At 43.5% G+C, this 18,046-nt stretch overlaps 1 protein-coding gene across 1 annotated transcript in view; it reads right to left on the bottom strand.

The window, feature by feature from the left end:
- Positions 1–17,002, bottom strand: part of VPS36 (vacuolar protein sorting 36 homolog) — a 28,339-nt gene extending 11,337 nt beyond the window's left edge. The window contains exons 1-6 of the mRNA XM_075265901.1: positions 16,893–17,002; positions 15,579–15,647; positions 11,761–11,831; positions 9,150–9,264; positions 8,235–8,318; positions 5,653–5,739 (exon numbers count right to left, since the gene is read on the bottom strand). Of these exons, the coding sequence (XP_075122002.1) occupies positions 5,653–5,739; positions 8,235–8,318; positions 9,150–9,264; positions 11,761–11,831; positions 15,579–15,647; positions 16,893–16,988 (522 nt within the window). The 5' untranslated portion in view covers positions 16,989–17,002. The remainder of the gene's footprint in view (positions 1–5,652; positions 5,740–8,234; positions 8,319–9,149; positions 9,265–11,760; positions 11,832–15,578; positions 15,648–16,892) is intronic.
- Between the last annotated feature and the right edge of the window lie 1,044 nt (positions 17,003–18,046).

The raw sequence follows: 18,046 nt of genomic DNA, 5'->3' as shown, positions 1-18,046 counted from the left end.
TGTAAAGGAAGATATTGGAGAAAAAGCTCCAGAAGTTTAACTATTATAGACTCTATAGGCAATGACAGTACATATAGAAGGTTATTGTGGTCCATTTAAGAGAGAAGGATACAGTGATCATTTCTATACAGGATACAGGCAGTCACGTGACATTATGTGGGACTGTGAAGGCACAGCACAACTTACCATTATATTACATGAAATTAAAGTGGTTGTCCAGCAGAGAATTATTATTAATAAATAATAATAATAAATATTTTAGGCTCAGAACAGGTTAAAAATAAAGAAAGCAATTCTTCCTTCAACAACCCCAGTCCTATCCTGATGCTCACTGGTCTATAGTTACTGGTCTTGACAAACAGATAGGGGAGTAATGCATATTAGTTTACAATTATAACTAGGGTTGAGCGATCGGGATCGGAAAAGATCGGATTCTGATCGGCGATCGAGAAAATTTCACGATCGCGATCGGAATTCCGATCCCGATCTTTTCAGGCGGGATCGAGATCGGGGCTTATTTCCCACAATGCTTGGCTACTGGCCAATCATTGTGGGAAAAGCTTAGCACCCATAGGAATGAATGGAAGCGGCCGTCCGCTTAACCCCCTGCGTGCCGGCTGCGCCCATTCATTCCTATGGGTTTACCACAGCCTACCACTCTTCTGCTTCGTCCCTGTTTTACTGTATATTCAACTGAATATATGGTAAAACACGGACGAAGCAGAAGAGTGGCAGGCTGCGGTAAATCACTGTGTGCTGTGCTGCTGTGAGAACGAGGAGGCAAGTTCACAAGTAGATAGATACTACTGTACATTGGCTTGTCTATCTACTAGCCAAGTCAATGTACAGTAATATCTATCTACTCGTGAACTTCGCTCAACTTACCTGCTCAGAAGTGCTGCGGCTGCCCTCTGCTGGTCCGGTCCTCTCTCCTTCATGTGGGTTCAGAGCGCCCTGTGCCCCGCCCCCACCTCCCTAGACTAGTATTATAGAGAAGGCGGTGCTTAGGAGAGTGTGGGCAGGTACTGGGAGGGGAGACGTGAATGATGCACTCACGTCTCCCCGCCCACACTCTCCAGCCGCACCAAGCCCCGCCTACTCCCTGCATCTCTACAATACTAGTCTAGGGAGGCAGGGGGGCAGGGCGCTCTGAAGACGTGAAGGACAGAGGACCGGACTAGACGAAGAAGAACTGGGAGCTGCAGGTAAGTGAACACCGAGGGGGTTAATCACTACACAGCGTGGGGTCCAAAAATTGAATAAATTTTTGGACTACATGCTGTGTAATGAATAGGATAGTTTTTTAAATCCGATCTCCGATTATTTAAAAAATCCCATTGACTTGCATTGGGATCAGGATCGGGTTCGAATGGAAAATAATCGGAAGTTGGATTTTAAAAATGATCCTGAAATTTCAAGATTGGCTCAACCCTATTTATAACCCATTCTGAGAAAAGAAAAAAAAAATAAACACCCTAAAAAACTTTTATACTTGCAGGACAACTGCAGGGTCATTTTTGCATCGAAGCTAATTTGGTTTAGGATTTTGACTATACCAAAGATCACTGTTTTACAACCAAAAATCATCATTTCGACACTGCGACCCCAAGGTTGCTTCAACTGCGACTCTAAAACTGCAACTTTTTGTATTGCACATTTTGCTGCGTTTTTTTGAGCCAAAGCTAGGAGTGGACTGAGCATAAGGGAAAAGAATAAGAAGTTTCCTATATCTTTCCCATAACTTCTATAGCCGCTACTAGATTTGGCTTAGAAAAAACAAAGCAAAAAAAACAAAACAAAGCATTGCCGCAACATGGGGCCTTAGTGTAAGAAAGAGCGGTGCTTGAAGTTTTTGTGGCTAGAAGTAAAAGCTGCAGCATCTTTAAGCTTGCACTTACATTAGTGAAGGTGTCACAGTGCGAAATTATGATTTTTGGTTGTGGCTACAGATGTCGCGTTTGACTACTTGGCTGAATATTTATCAAGGAAAAATTGTCGGCCGTTAACCATTATAAAAAAGGATTTGTCGCAGGTCGTCGGCTTCCTAAATCTAATTAATAACATGCTAGAACTCATCGCTCACGGCGAGGGACAGAAGTGAGGACAAAGGGGAAGAGGCACACACCTAACAGGAACTTCCTCATATAAACACAATACAGCATCGCTGGGGTCTTATCAGTGGGCCGCAGCAGACGCAGGAAGCCAGCAGAGCTCTGTGCATTTTCTCATTACATACACTATAGTCAGAGGGGGTACAGCTAATGTCGCCGCACGTTCCCCTACTTATCCAGTCAACAAATAGCCCTCTGTGATTTTCACTTGAATTCGTCTTGGTTAAACAGAGAACTAGAAAAAGTGCGATCAGCTAAAAACAACAACTTGTGAGACCATCGTACACCCTGACAGACAACACCTTGTACACCCTGACACACAACAATTCTCTACGAATACTACATCCCTAGGAGTAACCCACTGTACATGCATCAGATCAGCCATTGCCACCAGTAAATCCATCAGAATAATATGGAGCAGTAACTTTTTTATTGCACATATTTAATTGATACTTGACCACACATCCCTTTTGCCCCCTCCTGTCCTTGTTTGAAATTACCCCCCTAGTCCCAGTATTATACAATAGCCTGTACACCCATACTACAGTATGAAGAACGTATAGATCTCAGCTCTCACAATAAGTATTTAAGGAGTTATGCAATTTTTTTTTTTGTTTATTTATTTATTTTAAATATGGCCCAAACAACAGGATACATCAACACAAAACACTTCCTGATATATACTGTTTAAATTTGCCACTGTGTATCCAATTTATTTTCAGGTGATTGACCTCAGATGGAAGTTCCGTTTGCAAGCTCCCTACCCTTCCCTGTGAGCAGTTCAGCCAGTTATTGAAGCATTAAAACAGAACATGATCTCAGATGTGGGAGCAATTTATTTCCTGTGATTTTATTGCAGGGGATAGTGGAGAAGGGAGGAGAATACAGAAAGTGAGAACATGTTCTCTCCGTGTTTCCATCCCATACTCCAAAAAAGACATACTAATAGGGGGAAAAAAATGTACATTGTGAGCCCTATGTGGGGCTGCATTTAATGCATTAAAAAGAAAAAAAAAAAAAAAGTGAGAGCAGGCAGGTGAATCATGGGAAATGTAGTTTGTTCACAGAGTCACTGCAGATAAATAACAGTGATACAAGGCAGGTGCAGTAAGTAAAATAAAGCCAAACAAAGGCTGTATAAGAGAACAGTGAGGATTTAGTACTGCTGTAGATTTATTTCCATTGCTTGTGGGTCAGCGTCCACATCCTGCAAGGTCCGGCAAATTAAAGGACCCACTGAAGGAGCGAGGACCCACTGCTGCTCTACTTGTCATGCGTAATTTCTCTTGTACAAAACAGTAGATAGCCAGCTGCTTTCTTATTTCCTTATTCCCACCTCCAGAATTGTCACTTTTAGTGTCCCTGTAACCAGAACATCCCAACCAAAACAGTGTGAACACATCAACTGGGGACCGGTATATATCACAAATACAAGGGGTGCAGTTCTTGGTTTTGTATCTGCAGTTAATTCTAGGTCCACACTAGCACTGCCCCTCCGTTGTTCTGATCTGTCAGAGGATCAGAACAACAGAGAGCCATATCGGCGGACCCCATTTTTAGACTGGGGAAGAAAAAAAAAAAAAAAAAGTCCTCTGTGCATATAGAAACATATGCTCATACCATAAAAAACAAGACCTCATCCAGTGATGTATGCTATAGCTATGAACGTGGCAAAGGAAAAAAAAAATAAAGACATATTATAGTTTATGTGTATATATGTATATTAGCCTTCTAAATACTCAAAATTAAAAGAACAAACAAACAAAAACAAAAAAAAAAACACAACAATACACTACTACTACTAGCATGCAGATTTCCCTCTGTTTTAGGGTTTGGGTTGATATGCAGCATTTTTTGTAGAAATAACAGGAAATCATACTTATGAATGTTAAAACAATAAACTACGAAAACCATCATTGTAGCAGGTGGCGGTGAGAAAAGCATTCGGGAATAAGGAGTAAATCTTAAACAATGGAGCGTGTAAAGTCTCTGATCTCATAAGAGATCTCCTGAGAGATTCCAGACAGGAAACATATAGAAGCTCCAGGAAAAACAAAAATAGCTAGACAGTTTGTGCAGATCGCCTGTGTGAACACCATAGCAGTTTAGTAAGTTTTCCAGCAATTTCTCGGGCCTTCTTATTTCTGTAAAATGGCCACTAATCTATGGACACTTTGGTGGTCTGAGAAACTCCCTCCTGCTATTACATTGGCCAGCACAGCTCAAGACAAGGAGCAAACTGCTTTGTATGAAGTTCTCCGTTCTGGCATACAGGGGGCGCCCCAGAGGAAGGAGTGTCCTCTGTAATAAACATATGCCCAGGTAGGTACATGGACAGGGGTTGTCCGACTCCTTCAGCCCCGGAGTCTGTTCTATGGACTGACATAAGAAACTATGGAATTGGTTAACAAAATTCCAGAGCTAGTACATCACAAGCAACAAGAAAAAAGGCAAAAAGCAAGTTATGTCAGGCTCAGACAACGTATAATCTGGGTATTGTGGCTCACGCATGGAGCTGCTTATTGTCTGGTCTGGGTTTTATAGAGGTAACACCTGAATAATAGATCTTGAATAAGAAAATCCCCAGGAATGACAGAAATCGCTAGTAAAAGTGGCATCGGGAAAATGATGTCATGGCCAAGCTTAGCTGGAGAGCAAAATAGACTGGAAGGAAAATTTTCCTAAACAAGACTGTATTACAGGGGAGTGTGTCATCTAAATATATTGTCCAATACAAAGGACAGCGCATTCCCTGCACAAGTATGCTCCCTTGCCATAGCTAAACTGGGAGAGCAGCCTGACTGACTGGCATCACTTGACTGCCATCTTTAAAAGGGGTTTTCTGAGACTTACATATTGATGAATTATCCTTATGACAAGCCATTAATATATGATTGGTGGTGGTCCAACACCTGGGACCCCCACAATCAGCTGGTTGCAGCCTCTTCAACTGAATGCCAAGCACATCGCCATAAATTGCTATGCTTGGTATTGCAGCTCAGCCCTTGAGTGGGCTAGAATGGGACTGACCCGCCGTTGTACCATGTGACCAATGAACATGACATTTGCCATAGGGGAGGGGTTGCAGCTTTCATGAGTATGGCAACCTCTTCAAATGGGTGACTGTTGGAGGTCCCAAATATCAGACCCACACCAATCAAATAATGAGGACCTATCCTCAATCATATATCGAGGACCTATGCTAAGGACCTATTGTCAATCCTATATCGAGAACCTATTCTAAGGACCAATGTGCAACAGCTGATCTGCAGGGGCCTTGGCAGCCAGTCCTCTACCAATTTGATATTGATGTACTATGTTATGTATATAGGACAACAATTTTTAAAAGCTGGATGACCCCTTTAAAAGCAGAAATACATTATGTGCCCGACCACCTTTTAGTTAGGTCACAATTTAGCGTTTGCATAAGTATCTTTGGTTTCCTCTATTACCAACACCAATGTACACAGGGCTGGCAATGGCCAGGAATACGGCACAACCTATGAGTCAGAGACCAGTGCACAGGCACATTTATACTAACCTCGGAAATGTTTTTGTCCGTCTCCTTTCTTTTCTCTTCCAGCTTCCGTTCGATGCCTACAATCCCGACAGCCTTTATTCTCCCTGCCTTTGTAAGGTAAGAAAAAAGGAAAGAGGAAGGAAACAGAAAATAGTTCTCACCATGTCAATGGATTCATGAAAGAAATCTGTATAGCATGCAGGATGCAAATGGAAACTCGAAGGTATGAGAGGCCGGAGTATTGTATGAAACACTGGCCAGAAGAGGCACATGATTTAACCGTTTACTCCCATCAAAATTCAACTCCAAATTATATAGCTAAAGCTAAAACCTCATAGAGGCCCAATACAGGCATAGCAGGGATTTTGCTACAATTTATCCAGTTAAAGGGGGTTTCCTATTAACAACACTGATCCCCAGAGGATAGGTCTGAGCACTGGGGGCTCAAACACGGACACCCCCATCTAAAATGATAATAGGGAATTTTACTCGGCCAGTTCTGTCAGTCCTATAGAAGTGAATGCAGGGATGGCATGGAGTAAGCAAACTATTGCATTCACACACACACACAAGACTTGGGGACCCGATTTGTGTTACTGCTGGGGGTCCAATGATAGAAGCCCAATCCTGGGAATAGGGAAACAGTGTTGTACTTACTATAGAAGCAGATTATTGGACTAACATAAAGTCCATGGTTAGTAAAGGCTGATCTCCTGTTTCTGCCTACAGTCACTATTACAGAGATTTACGGCATAGAGATTTGTGCAGCTCCTATTGAGGTCACTATTCGCTGCAGAAATCCATTTGCACTTGGCTCCCTCTAGTGGCAGGGAGACAAAAAAAGATTTGGATCAATCACAAACTTTTTGTTATATGGACTCAGAGCGATGGGGAGTATTGTAGAGTAGGGGAGTTAGAGGCTGCCGTACAGGAGCTCATCCCCAACATACACAAAGGTAAGTCATTTTATGGGAAGCCAATTTACCCATAAGTACGTTTTTGGCATATAGAAAGAAACCGAATTCGGAGGAAACCCATGCAAAAACACGGGGAGAACATACAAACTTAAAGGGATTCTATAATAGCTTCAGGAAAACCAGGCATTCATCTAAGATTAAAGTCAAGCCAGAATATCCTCCTCCAAAAGGAAGAGACCCATCACAGACAGTCGTTTTGGAGTTATTGCCCCTTGTCAGTTCCAAGCAGGGTAGACGTCAGTCTATAGAAGGGATACTGGACCCTTGCAGAAGGCAAGGTCTTATGACCCATCACTTTTCCTTAGAGCTAATAACTCCAATAGGTCTCTCATCCGTTTGGAAGATTCGGCTTTTATCCCAGATCTTGCCATTAGATTTCAGAAATACCAAGCATTGATCTATAGGGACCGACCTCTCAAAAGGTGGGACTAGAGCAAGTTCCTCTTTACTGCCAAAAAGGACTTATTTGTATCATCTTTTCTCAGTATCTTTAGCAGGGCACACAGCAAGTCTTGAAAAAGCAGCCTCATTCATTAAAAAATTGCAGTATACACGTGTTGAGCAGCCTGAACTTAATCCGGTAGATGAAAGCAATGGTATCGGATTAATATTTCCATATTTAATGCGTTGCAATGACGAAGATGAATGACAGACAGATAAGAAAAGCCAACTATGTGCAGCCCCAGGCAAACTGCGTATCCATGCAGAAGATGAACTAGAAGTGCAGGAGCCTGTATGGGCAAAGGAAGATCTATTCTACAGAACTCAATAGTTATGCAATAATATAGAGGTATGAATTACTAGTCACATATCACATTCAGAAGTCATGGAAACCCGAGTCTGATCACTTAATCACCGAGTTTTTAAACATAATGTGAACTAAAACGGTAGAAACACTGAGCGGCAATATGGTGGAGTAGGTTCATAGTAGTGAGGACAAATATGTGTAATGCCAAATTAGCCTCTTACTTCAAGGTATTGTCACAACACCAACACAGCTTGTATTTAACCCAAATGAGGTGGCAGCAGCTTCCCCGTGACGCTAATTGTGGGTTGCGTATTCAAATATGATCAAATAGCCCGGACCAGTCAGGTGGGGAGGATCCTGGGTGAAGCGCGCACAAATCCAATAGAGAATAGTTTCCAAAGTTGTTTCAACAACTTTTATTACGTTAAAATCACTACGCGTTTTGAGCCTCTGCCCTTTCTCAAGTGCAATAAGAAACTGGCTGGTAGCCTCTGTGATGAGTAGCTATCAGGTATTAGCTACCTAGCTACTGATCACAGGGACTACCAGCCAGATTCTTATTGCATTTGAGAAAGGTCAGAGGCACGAAACGCGTAGTGCTTTTAACGTAAGATAAGTTGTTGAAGGAACTTTGGAAATTGTTCTCTGTTGGATTTGTGTGCACTTCACCTAGAATCCTCCCCACCTGACTGGTCCGGTACCAGAGGGCTGTTTTATCATTACATATACTGTATCACTCAAGGACACATGGACTCCAGGACATAAGGTTACTAGAGACTTATTACCTGAATAATATAGATTCAGGACAAAACAAATATACAGTATAAAGAAAATACAGTATGTTGGCTATTATGTGGATATCAGCATCATATTTTTACCTGAGGACCTTTACTCATCGGAATAGAGGGCGATACCCTCTCCCATCTCTTCTGTGTCAGCTCCTCTGATAGACGTCGATTGAACTGTATCCAAGTACAATAGACAAGTCAGGCACTTGATTTGCAAATATCTATTAAACTTCTAATTCTTAACTAAAGCAGTCATTGAGCGGTGTAAAGATGCCTGCAACACCTGTCACTTGCCCCGCTGTTATTCCCCGACTCCTTCATACACATTCACACGTCTCAGCCGAGTGTGCATGTGTTATGGATACAGAGAAGTGACTAAGCCCATGCCAGACACCCTTTCCAAATCTTTATTTTCCTTGTGAAATATCATCTGTGGGTGCAGAGTAAGAATCACCCCTACACATGTCACACAATCGGCCTGAAATTTGCAGCTTCGGCCAACTGTCTGTATGGGCAAGTCAATGTTTTAAGCCTGGAAAGACCTAGAACTAAGCGCACAGCATGCACCTGAGAAGTAGAGGAAGTCATGTCTGATCTGTGACCTCTGGTCACGTGGTTTTAAAATGCCATGAATAAAGTATGATGCCATTTTTAACTAAATGCCGCCAAACTGTGTGCGAGTCTGGAACATATCCTTGGTGGAGGATAGCACAGTAAGATCAGAGAGCTGGATCTACATGTTCTCTTTACAAACATGGGGAGAGACCACCATTTAGGTGTGTGGAGCAGCAGCTAAATATCCTGATCGGTTTGCAACACTGAGACTTCTGGAAGACAGATTTGCATATTCTTCCCATGGTCCCTTGCACAGTGGAGTGCTAAAGGCTTAATAAGTCTCCACACACCTAAATGGTGGTCTCTCCTCAAGGAGTGACGATATCCCCCTACACATGTCATAGAAACATACAATGAATGTAGAGACGTAATAGAACAAACAAAGCTCACCTCAATCTGACCATGTTCTCTGAAGGACAGCTTGACATGTGAGTAGCGGCTGGTTTGGTATGGTCCAGGTTCTTTGTTTGGAGACGGAGGGTGGAGATGCACAACAATCTTGGCACTATGAAAAAAAATGAATAATAATATTGTGGTAAGTAACCATTGTTTTACACAGTACTAAGTTACCTTGTGCAGAATTTATAAGAATGCTACCTTCTATTACTATGTCCATTCACATCAATGTCCACATATATTCTGACACCCAACCCAGCGCTGAACACAGATGTGGGTGGAGATATGGAGCAACACAAGCTCTCCGTGTTGAAAAATACACCAAAAGAAGTTAGAAAGACACGTCTATAGAGTCTCAGTAATACAACCCCAAAATTTATAATTACATCATCTCAAAATAGAGCAGTGAAGGAAACCTTTTAGAGACCGAATGCCCAAACTGCAACCCAAAACCCACTAAATTATCGTAAAGTGGCAACACAACAATTTAACCTTAATACTCTGCAAATCCACAATTGTGGACCCACGAAATACAGTCATGTAAATGGGGCTTTACCGAGCTTTCAATGATATAAACAACTTTTTACTGAAAGGTAAAGGTCTCTGCATTTGGAACTTTTGATCAATTTTTGTTCACTATTTACATCACACAGGACCTGTTTTATAGAGACTGTGCAATGTTATTACAGCCTGTACTAATATCACGTCTGCTATAAAACAGATACTGTGCGATATAAATAGTGAAGGGGCCACCACACAATACAATCTTCCCCACAGTGGTCCCCACACTGTACAATGTGCTCCACGGTGGCCCCCATGCAGTATTATACACTCCGGGGTGGCCCCCATGCAGTATTATATGCTCCGGGGTGGCCCTCATGCAGTATTATACGCTTCGGAGTGGCCCCCATGCAGTATTATATGCTCCGGGGTGGCCCTCATGCAGTATTATATGCTCCGGGGTGGCCCCCATGCAGTATTATATGCTCCGGGGTGGCCCCCATGCAGTATTATATGCTCCGGGGTGGCCCCCATGCAGTATTATATGCTCCGGGGTGGCCCCCATGCAGTATTATATGCTCCGGGGTGGCCCCCATGCAGTATTATATGCTCTGGAGTAGCCCCCGTGTAGTATTATATGCTCCAGGGTGGCCCTCATGCAGTATTATATGCTCCGGGGTGGCCCTCATGCAGTATTATATGCTCCGGGGTGGCCCTCATGCAGTATTATATGCTCCGGGGTGGCCCTCATGCAGTATTATATGCTCCGGGGTGGCCCTCATGCAGTATTATATGCTCCGGGGTGGCCCTCATGCAGTATTATATGCTCCGGGGTGGCCCTCATGCAGTATTATATGCTCCGGAGTGGCCCTCATGCAGTATTATATGCTCCGGGATGGCCCTCATGCAGTATTATATGCTCCGGGGTGGCCCTCATGCAGTATTATATGCTCCGGGGTGGCCCTCATGCAGTATTATATGCTCCAGGGTGGCCCCCATGCAGTATTATATGCTCCAGGGTGGCCCCCATGCAGTATTATATGCTCTGGAGTGGCCCCCGTGTAGTATACATTCCAGAGTGGTAACCTCACAGTATTATATGCTCCACACAGTACAATGTTCTCCATAGCTTTGCCAACTACTTAAATTAACTTTTCAGCCAACTTAATCTATTTAATATAGCATGTGATAGTGGACAAAAATGTAATGAAGTTTATTTACAAAATGTTGTCGTTTACTGTCTGAAAAACCTAAAGTTCCTGCCACTGTGTGTCTCCCATCAAGACAATTTGCTGTTCACTTCCTGTTACTAGAGAACTTCCATCCTTAGTTATTACAAAAAAAAAAAAAAAGAAAAAAAAAAAAAGACAGGTTTATAGTAAGGGGAGAGGGAAGGCCTATTCGCTGTTCACACTATAAATGGAGAGGGGAAGGGCTGGTTCTCCTCACAGCCATCACACATGTCCCTGCCTGCACACTGGACTGACAGCATCTGACAGCTTACAAATACAAGAGAAGTCTACTTATGTACATGTACTCCTACAACTTTCTATCCACGAGATAAATAGTACAGTACATCTGACAAAAAATAGGCAATAATCTACAATGAATGTTTCCACAAATCACCACAGATTCATAAATCATTTTATTTAATATGTGCAAAAGCTAATCCCATTAAAAACACTTAAAATACAAAAAAAGAGGAAGGTGGAGGTTGCTGCAAACCCTAGAATAAACACATAAATGGCCAATTCATACAAGTAGCCCAATAAATAATTGTACTATACATAACTTATAAAGCTGTCAACTGTGCATACAAAAATAGTTAAACCGATATTACATTACACCGTTATATCACATCTCAAGAATCCATGCATATTAACTAGGTAAATAAATAATTGATAATACTATATAAATAGATTAATAATAATGCAGGATAAGACTTGTGAACAGCAGACCCTCTGAAAGGAAACCCGATCACAGCTGTGAACCTAGCATATGACAGCAACGGACATTAATAATGGTAGTGTGAATAGACCCTTATCGGCACATTGTAAGGTTTTCTCTTTTTAGCATCTCTGTGTATATACAGAAAAAAACTCACCTTTTACCAATCCCTCCTGCTTGCTCTTCTGAGAACACAATCTGAGAAAGTGGAATTGCAATGCAGAAATCCTGCACAAATAAGGAAAATTTAATGCAAATGAAACGTTTTGTGAGTAGCCAAGTAAAATCCTTATATTAACAGTTATGTATTATTATTGTTTATTTATATAGCACCATTAATTCCATGGTGCTTTACATTTACATACAATACACAAAATATACAGGTAGATATTATACTAACAATGACTGACTGGCACAGTGGGGTAGAGGGCCCTGCCCGCGAGGGCTTACAATCTATGAGGGAAGAGGGGAGAGACAGAAGGAGAGGGGGAGACTGTACAGATGGCGGTGCGGTGATAGTGTTTTTGGAGGTTGTAGGCCTTCCTGAATAGGTGAGTCTTCAGGGCCTTCTTGAAGCCTGTGATTGTGGAGATCAGTCTTATGCGTCTTCGTAAGGAGTTCCAGCCTATGGGGGATGCACGGGAGAAATCTTGGAGACGGTTGTGCGAGGAGCGGATGAGAGCAGAGCGGAGTAGGAGGTCATTGGAGGATCTGAGGTTACGTGTGGGCAGGTAGCGGGAGATTAGGTCAGAGATATATGGAGCGGACAGGTTGTGGATGGCTTTGTATGTTAGTGTTAGTAACTTGAACTCAATTCGCTGGGCAACGGGTAACCAGTGGAGGGACTGGCAGAGGGGAGCAGCCGATGAAGATCGGGGGGGTGAGGTGAATTAAACGAGCAGCACAGTTTAAGGTGGACTGGAGGGGGGCGAGGGTGTTAGCTGGGAGTCCATGGAGAAGGATGTTGCAGTAATCTAGGCGGGAGATTATGAGGGCATGGACGAGTGTCTTAGTAGTTTCCTGGGTGAGGAAGGAGTGGATTCGGTGGAGGTTCTTGAGTTGGAGGCGGCAGGAAGTGTTGAGGGTTTGAACGTGTGACTTGGAGGATAAGTCAGAGTCCAGGGTTACCCCAAGGCATCGAGCCCATGGGGCAGGGGTAAGTTTGGTTCTGTTAACTTTGATAGATGGGTCAGGTGGAGGAGCCATACGGAGTGGGGCGAAGATAAAGAACTCCGTTTTCTCCATACTGAGTTTGAGAAAGCGGGAGGAGAGGAAGGAGGCTACAGCTGCTAAACAGTCTGGAACTCTGGTCAGCAGAGAGGTAATGTCTGGTCCAGACTGGAAAAAGAAGATAAATAGGATGGCACTGCTGGGTCTGTAAATATGATTCCTAGTAGGCTGGAGGTGAATCAGAGGAATATAACCTTATATATTGAGAGCCGTGGGGGTGCTACACAACCAGAAAAAAAGCACTAGGGCAATAATGAAAAAGTAGAAAAATTGGAAGGGCACTCACCCACACAAAGGCTCATCTTCATAAAAAGTCTTCTTTTATTAAGGTATCACGTCTTAAAAACAATTCTTGAAGGGAGGGAAAAACAGCATCAATTGGCAAGAAGGCAACAGCCGTTTCACGCAACTATGTGCGCTTTCTCAAGCCTCAAAATGCAATGTCTGGTCCAGAGATGTACAGTCCTATGAAAAAGTTTGGGCACCCCTATTAATCTTAATCATTTTTAGTTCTAAATATTTTGGTGTTTGCAGCAGCCATTTCAGTTTGATATATCTAATAACTGATGGACACAGGAATATTTCAGGATTGAAATGAGGTTTATTGTACTAACAGAAAATGTGCAACATGCATTAAACCAAACAGGAGGGGTCCTAGGACGGAGCCTTGGGGGACACCTACAGAGAGAGGGCGAGGTGAGGAGGTGGTGTGCGAGTGGGAGACGCTGAATGTGCGGTCGGTGAGGTATGAGGAGATCCAGGAAAGGGCCAGGTCGGAGATGCCAAGGGATGAAAGAATTCCTAACAGGAGGGAGTGGTCAACAAATCCTTATCATATATATATATATATATATATATATATATATATATATATATATATATATATATATATATATATATATATATAATTTCAAAGAAAAATAATTGCAGCAGCACCAGCAAATCTGGGGATTATCCCACAAATTGCATGGCAGAAACCCCTCTTCAAGCAAAAGGGTTTGCAATAGAAAAAACAATCCGGTCTGTCAGCAACTTGTATGGATGGAAACTGTCCTTTTATTGGAAAAAGCAGTACACCACGTATCTGTCCACACTGGGACCTTTCTCAAGTGCACTTGAGAAAGGTTCCAGTGTGGAGCGATACATAGTGTACTGCTTTTTCCAACAAAAAGGACATTTTCCATCCATACAAGTTGCTGACAGACCAAATATATATATATATATATATATATATATATATATATATACATATACACTCACCGGCCACTTTATTAGGTACACCTGTCCAACTGCTCGTTAACACTTAATTTCTAATCAGCCAATCACATGGCGGCAACTCAGTGCATTTAGGCATGTAGACATGGTCAAGACAATCTCCTGCAGTTCAAACCGAGCATCAGTATGGGGAAGAAAGGTGATTTGAGTGCCTTTGAACGTGGCATGGTTGTTGGTGCCAGAAGGGCTGGTCTGAGTATTTCAGAAACTGCTGATCTACTGGGATTTTCACGCACAACCATCTCTAGGGTTTACAGAGAATGGTCCGAAAAAGAAAAAACATCCAGTGAGCGGCAGTTCTGTGGGCGGAAATGCGTTGTTGATGCCAGAGGTCAGAGGAGAATGGCCAGACTGGTTCGAGCTGATAGAAAGGTAACAGTGACTCAAATAGCCACCTGTTACAACCAAGGTAGCCAGAAGAGCATCTCTGAACGCACAGTACGTCGAACTTTGAGGCAGATGGGCTACAGCAGCAGAAGACCACACCGGGTGCCACTCCTTTCAGCTAAGAACAGGAAACTGAGGCTACAATTTGCACAAGCTCATCGAAATTGGACAATTGAAGATTGGAAAAACGTTGCCTGGTCTGATGAGTCTCGATTTCTGCTGCGACATTCGGATGGTAGGGTCAGAATTTGGCGTCAACAACATGAAAGCATGGATCCATCATGCCTTGTATCAATGGTTCAGGCTGGTGGTGGTGGTGTCATGGAGTGGGGAATATTTTCTTGGCACTCTTTGGGCCCCTTGGTACCAATTGAGCATCGTTGCAACGCCAAAGCCTACCTGAGTATTGTTGCTGACCATGTCCATCCCTTTATGACCACAATGTACCCAACATCTGATGGCTACTTTCAGCAGGATAATGCGCCATGTCATAAAGCTGGAATCATCTCAGACTGGTTTCTTGAACATGACAATGAGTTCACTGTACTCCAATGGCCTCCACAGTCACCAGATCTCAATCTAATAGAGCATCTTTGAGATGTGGTGGAACGGGAGATTCGCATCATGGATGTGCAGCCGACAAATCTGCGGCAACTGTGTGATGCCATCATGTCAATATGGACCAAAATCTCTGAGGAATGCTTCCAGCACCTTGTTGAATCTATGCCACGAAGAATTGAGGCAGTTCTGAAGGCAAAAGGGGATCCAACCTGTTACTAGCATGGTGTACCTAATAAAGTATATAAAGATTATTTTGGTCACGCCCCCTTTCAAATATGAGCATATGTTGGGCGAACCTTGCAAAATGTAGCTCTGGCGCGGCTCCCTGTCATCTTCTACGCTTCTGACTGACGTCAGAGACCACTTAGGCCTGTTATTGGGCCTCAGTAGTCACTTGATAAATGTGACTCCATATAACCTACGTGATCGCTGGTTAAAAAGGCGATAAAATTCTGATCTCAGAGAGCCACACAGATCACTAGAACAGGGGTACCAAAGCTGGAGGTAAATGGCGGGGCTTACATGGTTCTTCTGGTCTCTCCACATCAGTCGGTGAGTTGTCAGGAGAAGGGTGCCGCTGTCAAATTTGCTCTGATGGAAGAAACAAATATATATATATATAAATAAATTAAATGATCAGCAAAATAAATCCAGATATAATACAATCATGGCTGTAACATAATGGAAGTGAATGGAGCTGCATTGTCACCCAGGGCGGTGCAGCTGTGACTTCTACTAAGGGAGCGTTCACACTACCGTCGGTGTCCGACAGGTAGTGTCCACTCCTAGTGTCCGTTCAAAATCTGGCACGGACATTAGGAGCGGACACTAGCTGTGTCCGTGACACCTGTCATTTATTTAAATGGGCATTGGGTGCGTTCTTTTGCACTCCGTGCCTGTCCTTCCCTGTCCGCAAGTGAAGATGTCCGACTTCTCAAGAAGACAGAAAAACCCGACATGCAGGGTTCTTCTGTCCGCTTGTCATTTTGTGTAATGACAGTCACCTCTATTACAAAATTGTCTGAATACTGTATAAGCAATGCCGCCCCTGCTACCTCTTGTGTCACCACCTCTACCTCATAGATTGTAAGCTCTTGCGAGCAGGGCCCTGAGGGCTCGTTCACATCTGCGCCGGCACTCTGTACTTCAGGTTTCCGTTTCCTGCCTAAAACAGAGGCAGGATACGGAAACCTGCAGGAGATTTTCTCTCCCATTCATTTGAATGGGTGAGAAAGCTGTCCGGCCGTGAGCGGCGGTGAACGTTTTATGCTCTCCGCTGCGAAACCGGGTTTTATAATCCGGACACAGAGTCGGACATGCAGTACTCTGTGTCCAGATAAAAAAAATCCGGTTTCGTGGCAAAGAGCATAAAACACTCACTGCCGCACCCGGTCTATGGTTTCCGTCTTCTGCCATGCAGAACAGACACCACAGAACGGAGACCCTGAACGCAGGTGTGAACCTAGCGTCAGTCCCATTGTGTGAAATGACTTTTTTTGTAATGTATCTCTCTGTCTGTATTTGAACCCTACAAATTGTACAGCGCTGCGGAATATGTTGACGCTATATAAATTTTATTATTAACCTATGAAGTGGTTTCTGCAACTAAGTAGCCTTAGCTTAAATCTGTAATATGACAATGTATGCTGTAGTTACTGCAGCATATCCTGCAGGTGTGAACACAGTCTTATCCTCAGGAAGTAAACTATAATCTCACCAATGACGAGGAAATTGAACTAAAAACTATAAGAGCTCCATACAGGACTAGCAGGAGAGGCTGCCCCGTACAGGGCACATGCACAGCGCCCCTGGCGGTCACACAGCTCTGCTCCTCACCTTCTCCTCCCCATCAGACAGCCGCACTCCCCGCTGCTGGATCACCAGGGTCTCGTCTATCTCCAGCAGGCCGGAGCACCAGGAGAAGCGGTCCATGTCCTCACACAGGTGACAGCAGCACCAGGAAGTAGTGCAGGACAGAGCACAAATAGCAGGGGGCGTGACGTCACGGGAAGGGGCGGGGTCTGCTGGAGTGTAACACAGAAAGAGAGGGAGGGGCGGGGCTTACATGGCACTGCACGGTGCAGAGGGATGATGGGTTTACATTGGACTGTATGGAGGGGCTGAAGGGAGTGCTGGTGATGTTTACATGGGAGTGCATGATGGGAGGAGCTAAAGAAAGAGGGTGATATATTTTACAGGGGACTGAAGGTTATACGGACTAAGGGAGAAGGAGGGATTTGTTAATATTAGATTATAGGAGAGAGCTGAATTTAGGGGCCTGAAGAGAATGGTGATGATCTTTACATGGGACTGCATGATGGGGGGCTGAGGGGAGAAAAGTGATGTTTACATGGGACTGAAGGTTATACAGGGCTAAAGGGAGAAGGAGAGATTTGTTAATATTAGGTTGTAGGTGATAGCTGAATTTTGGGGGACCTGAAGAGAATGGTGATGATCTTTACATGGGACTGCATGATGGGGGGCTGAAGGGATAAGAGTGATGTTCATATGGGACTGCATGGTGAAGGGTGGAACAGAAATTGTGATGTTTACATGGGACTGTATGTTGGAGAAACATGATGGGAAACGGGGGTGATGTATACATGGGACTGGATGTTAGAGGGGGCTAAAAGGAGAAGAGTTACAAACACACAGCATTGTACATAGTAACACAAGTATGACAGAATTGTATCAATAAACACTTTACATATTTGGTTGATCAGTCAGAGGGGGTTGGGCAAAGTTGAAAAGGGGGGAATGGAGGGGAAATGTTAGAATTGGAAAGACGCAAGAGGGGATACATGTGGAAGGGAGAGAAAGAAGTAGAAGGGGGGACCAGAAATTTATGGTAGGTGGGTGGAGTTGCTAAGAGCACTCGAGCCATTCAGGAAGATGCTGAGATTGAAATTGGCAACAATTCTGACTAATAGTTGGAGGTGCAGTTCAGAAAGAGCCCAGATGAGGCCAGGAAGGTGTCAGTTGTGAGGATG

This window comes from Leptodactylus fuscus, chromosome 2 (assembly GCF_031893055.1).
Source record: "Leptodactylus fuscus isolate aLepFus1 chromosome 2, aLepFus1.hap2, whole genome shotgun sequence".
Classification (NCBI taxonomy): domain Eukaryota; kingdom Metazoa; phylum Chordata; class Amphibia; order Anura; family Leptodactylidae; genus Leptodactylus; species Leptodactylus fuscus.
The sequence above is the reverse complement of the archived record's forward strand: the minus strand, read 5'-3'. Positions and strand labels throughout refer to the sequence as shown.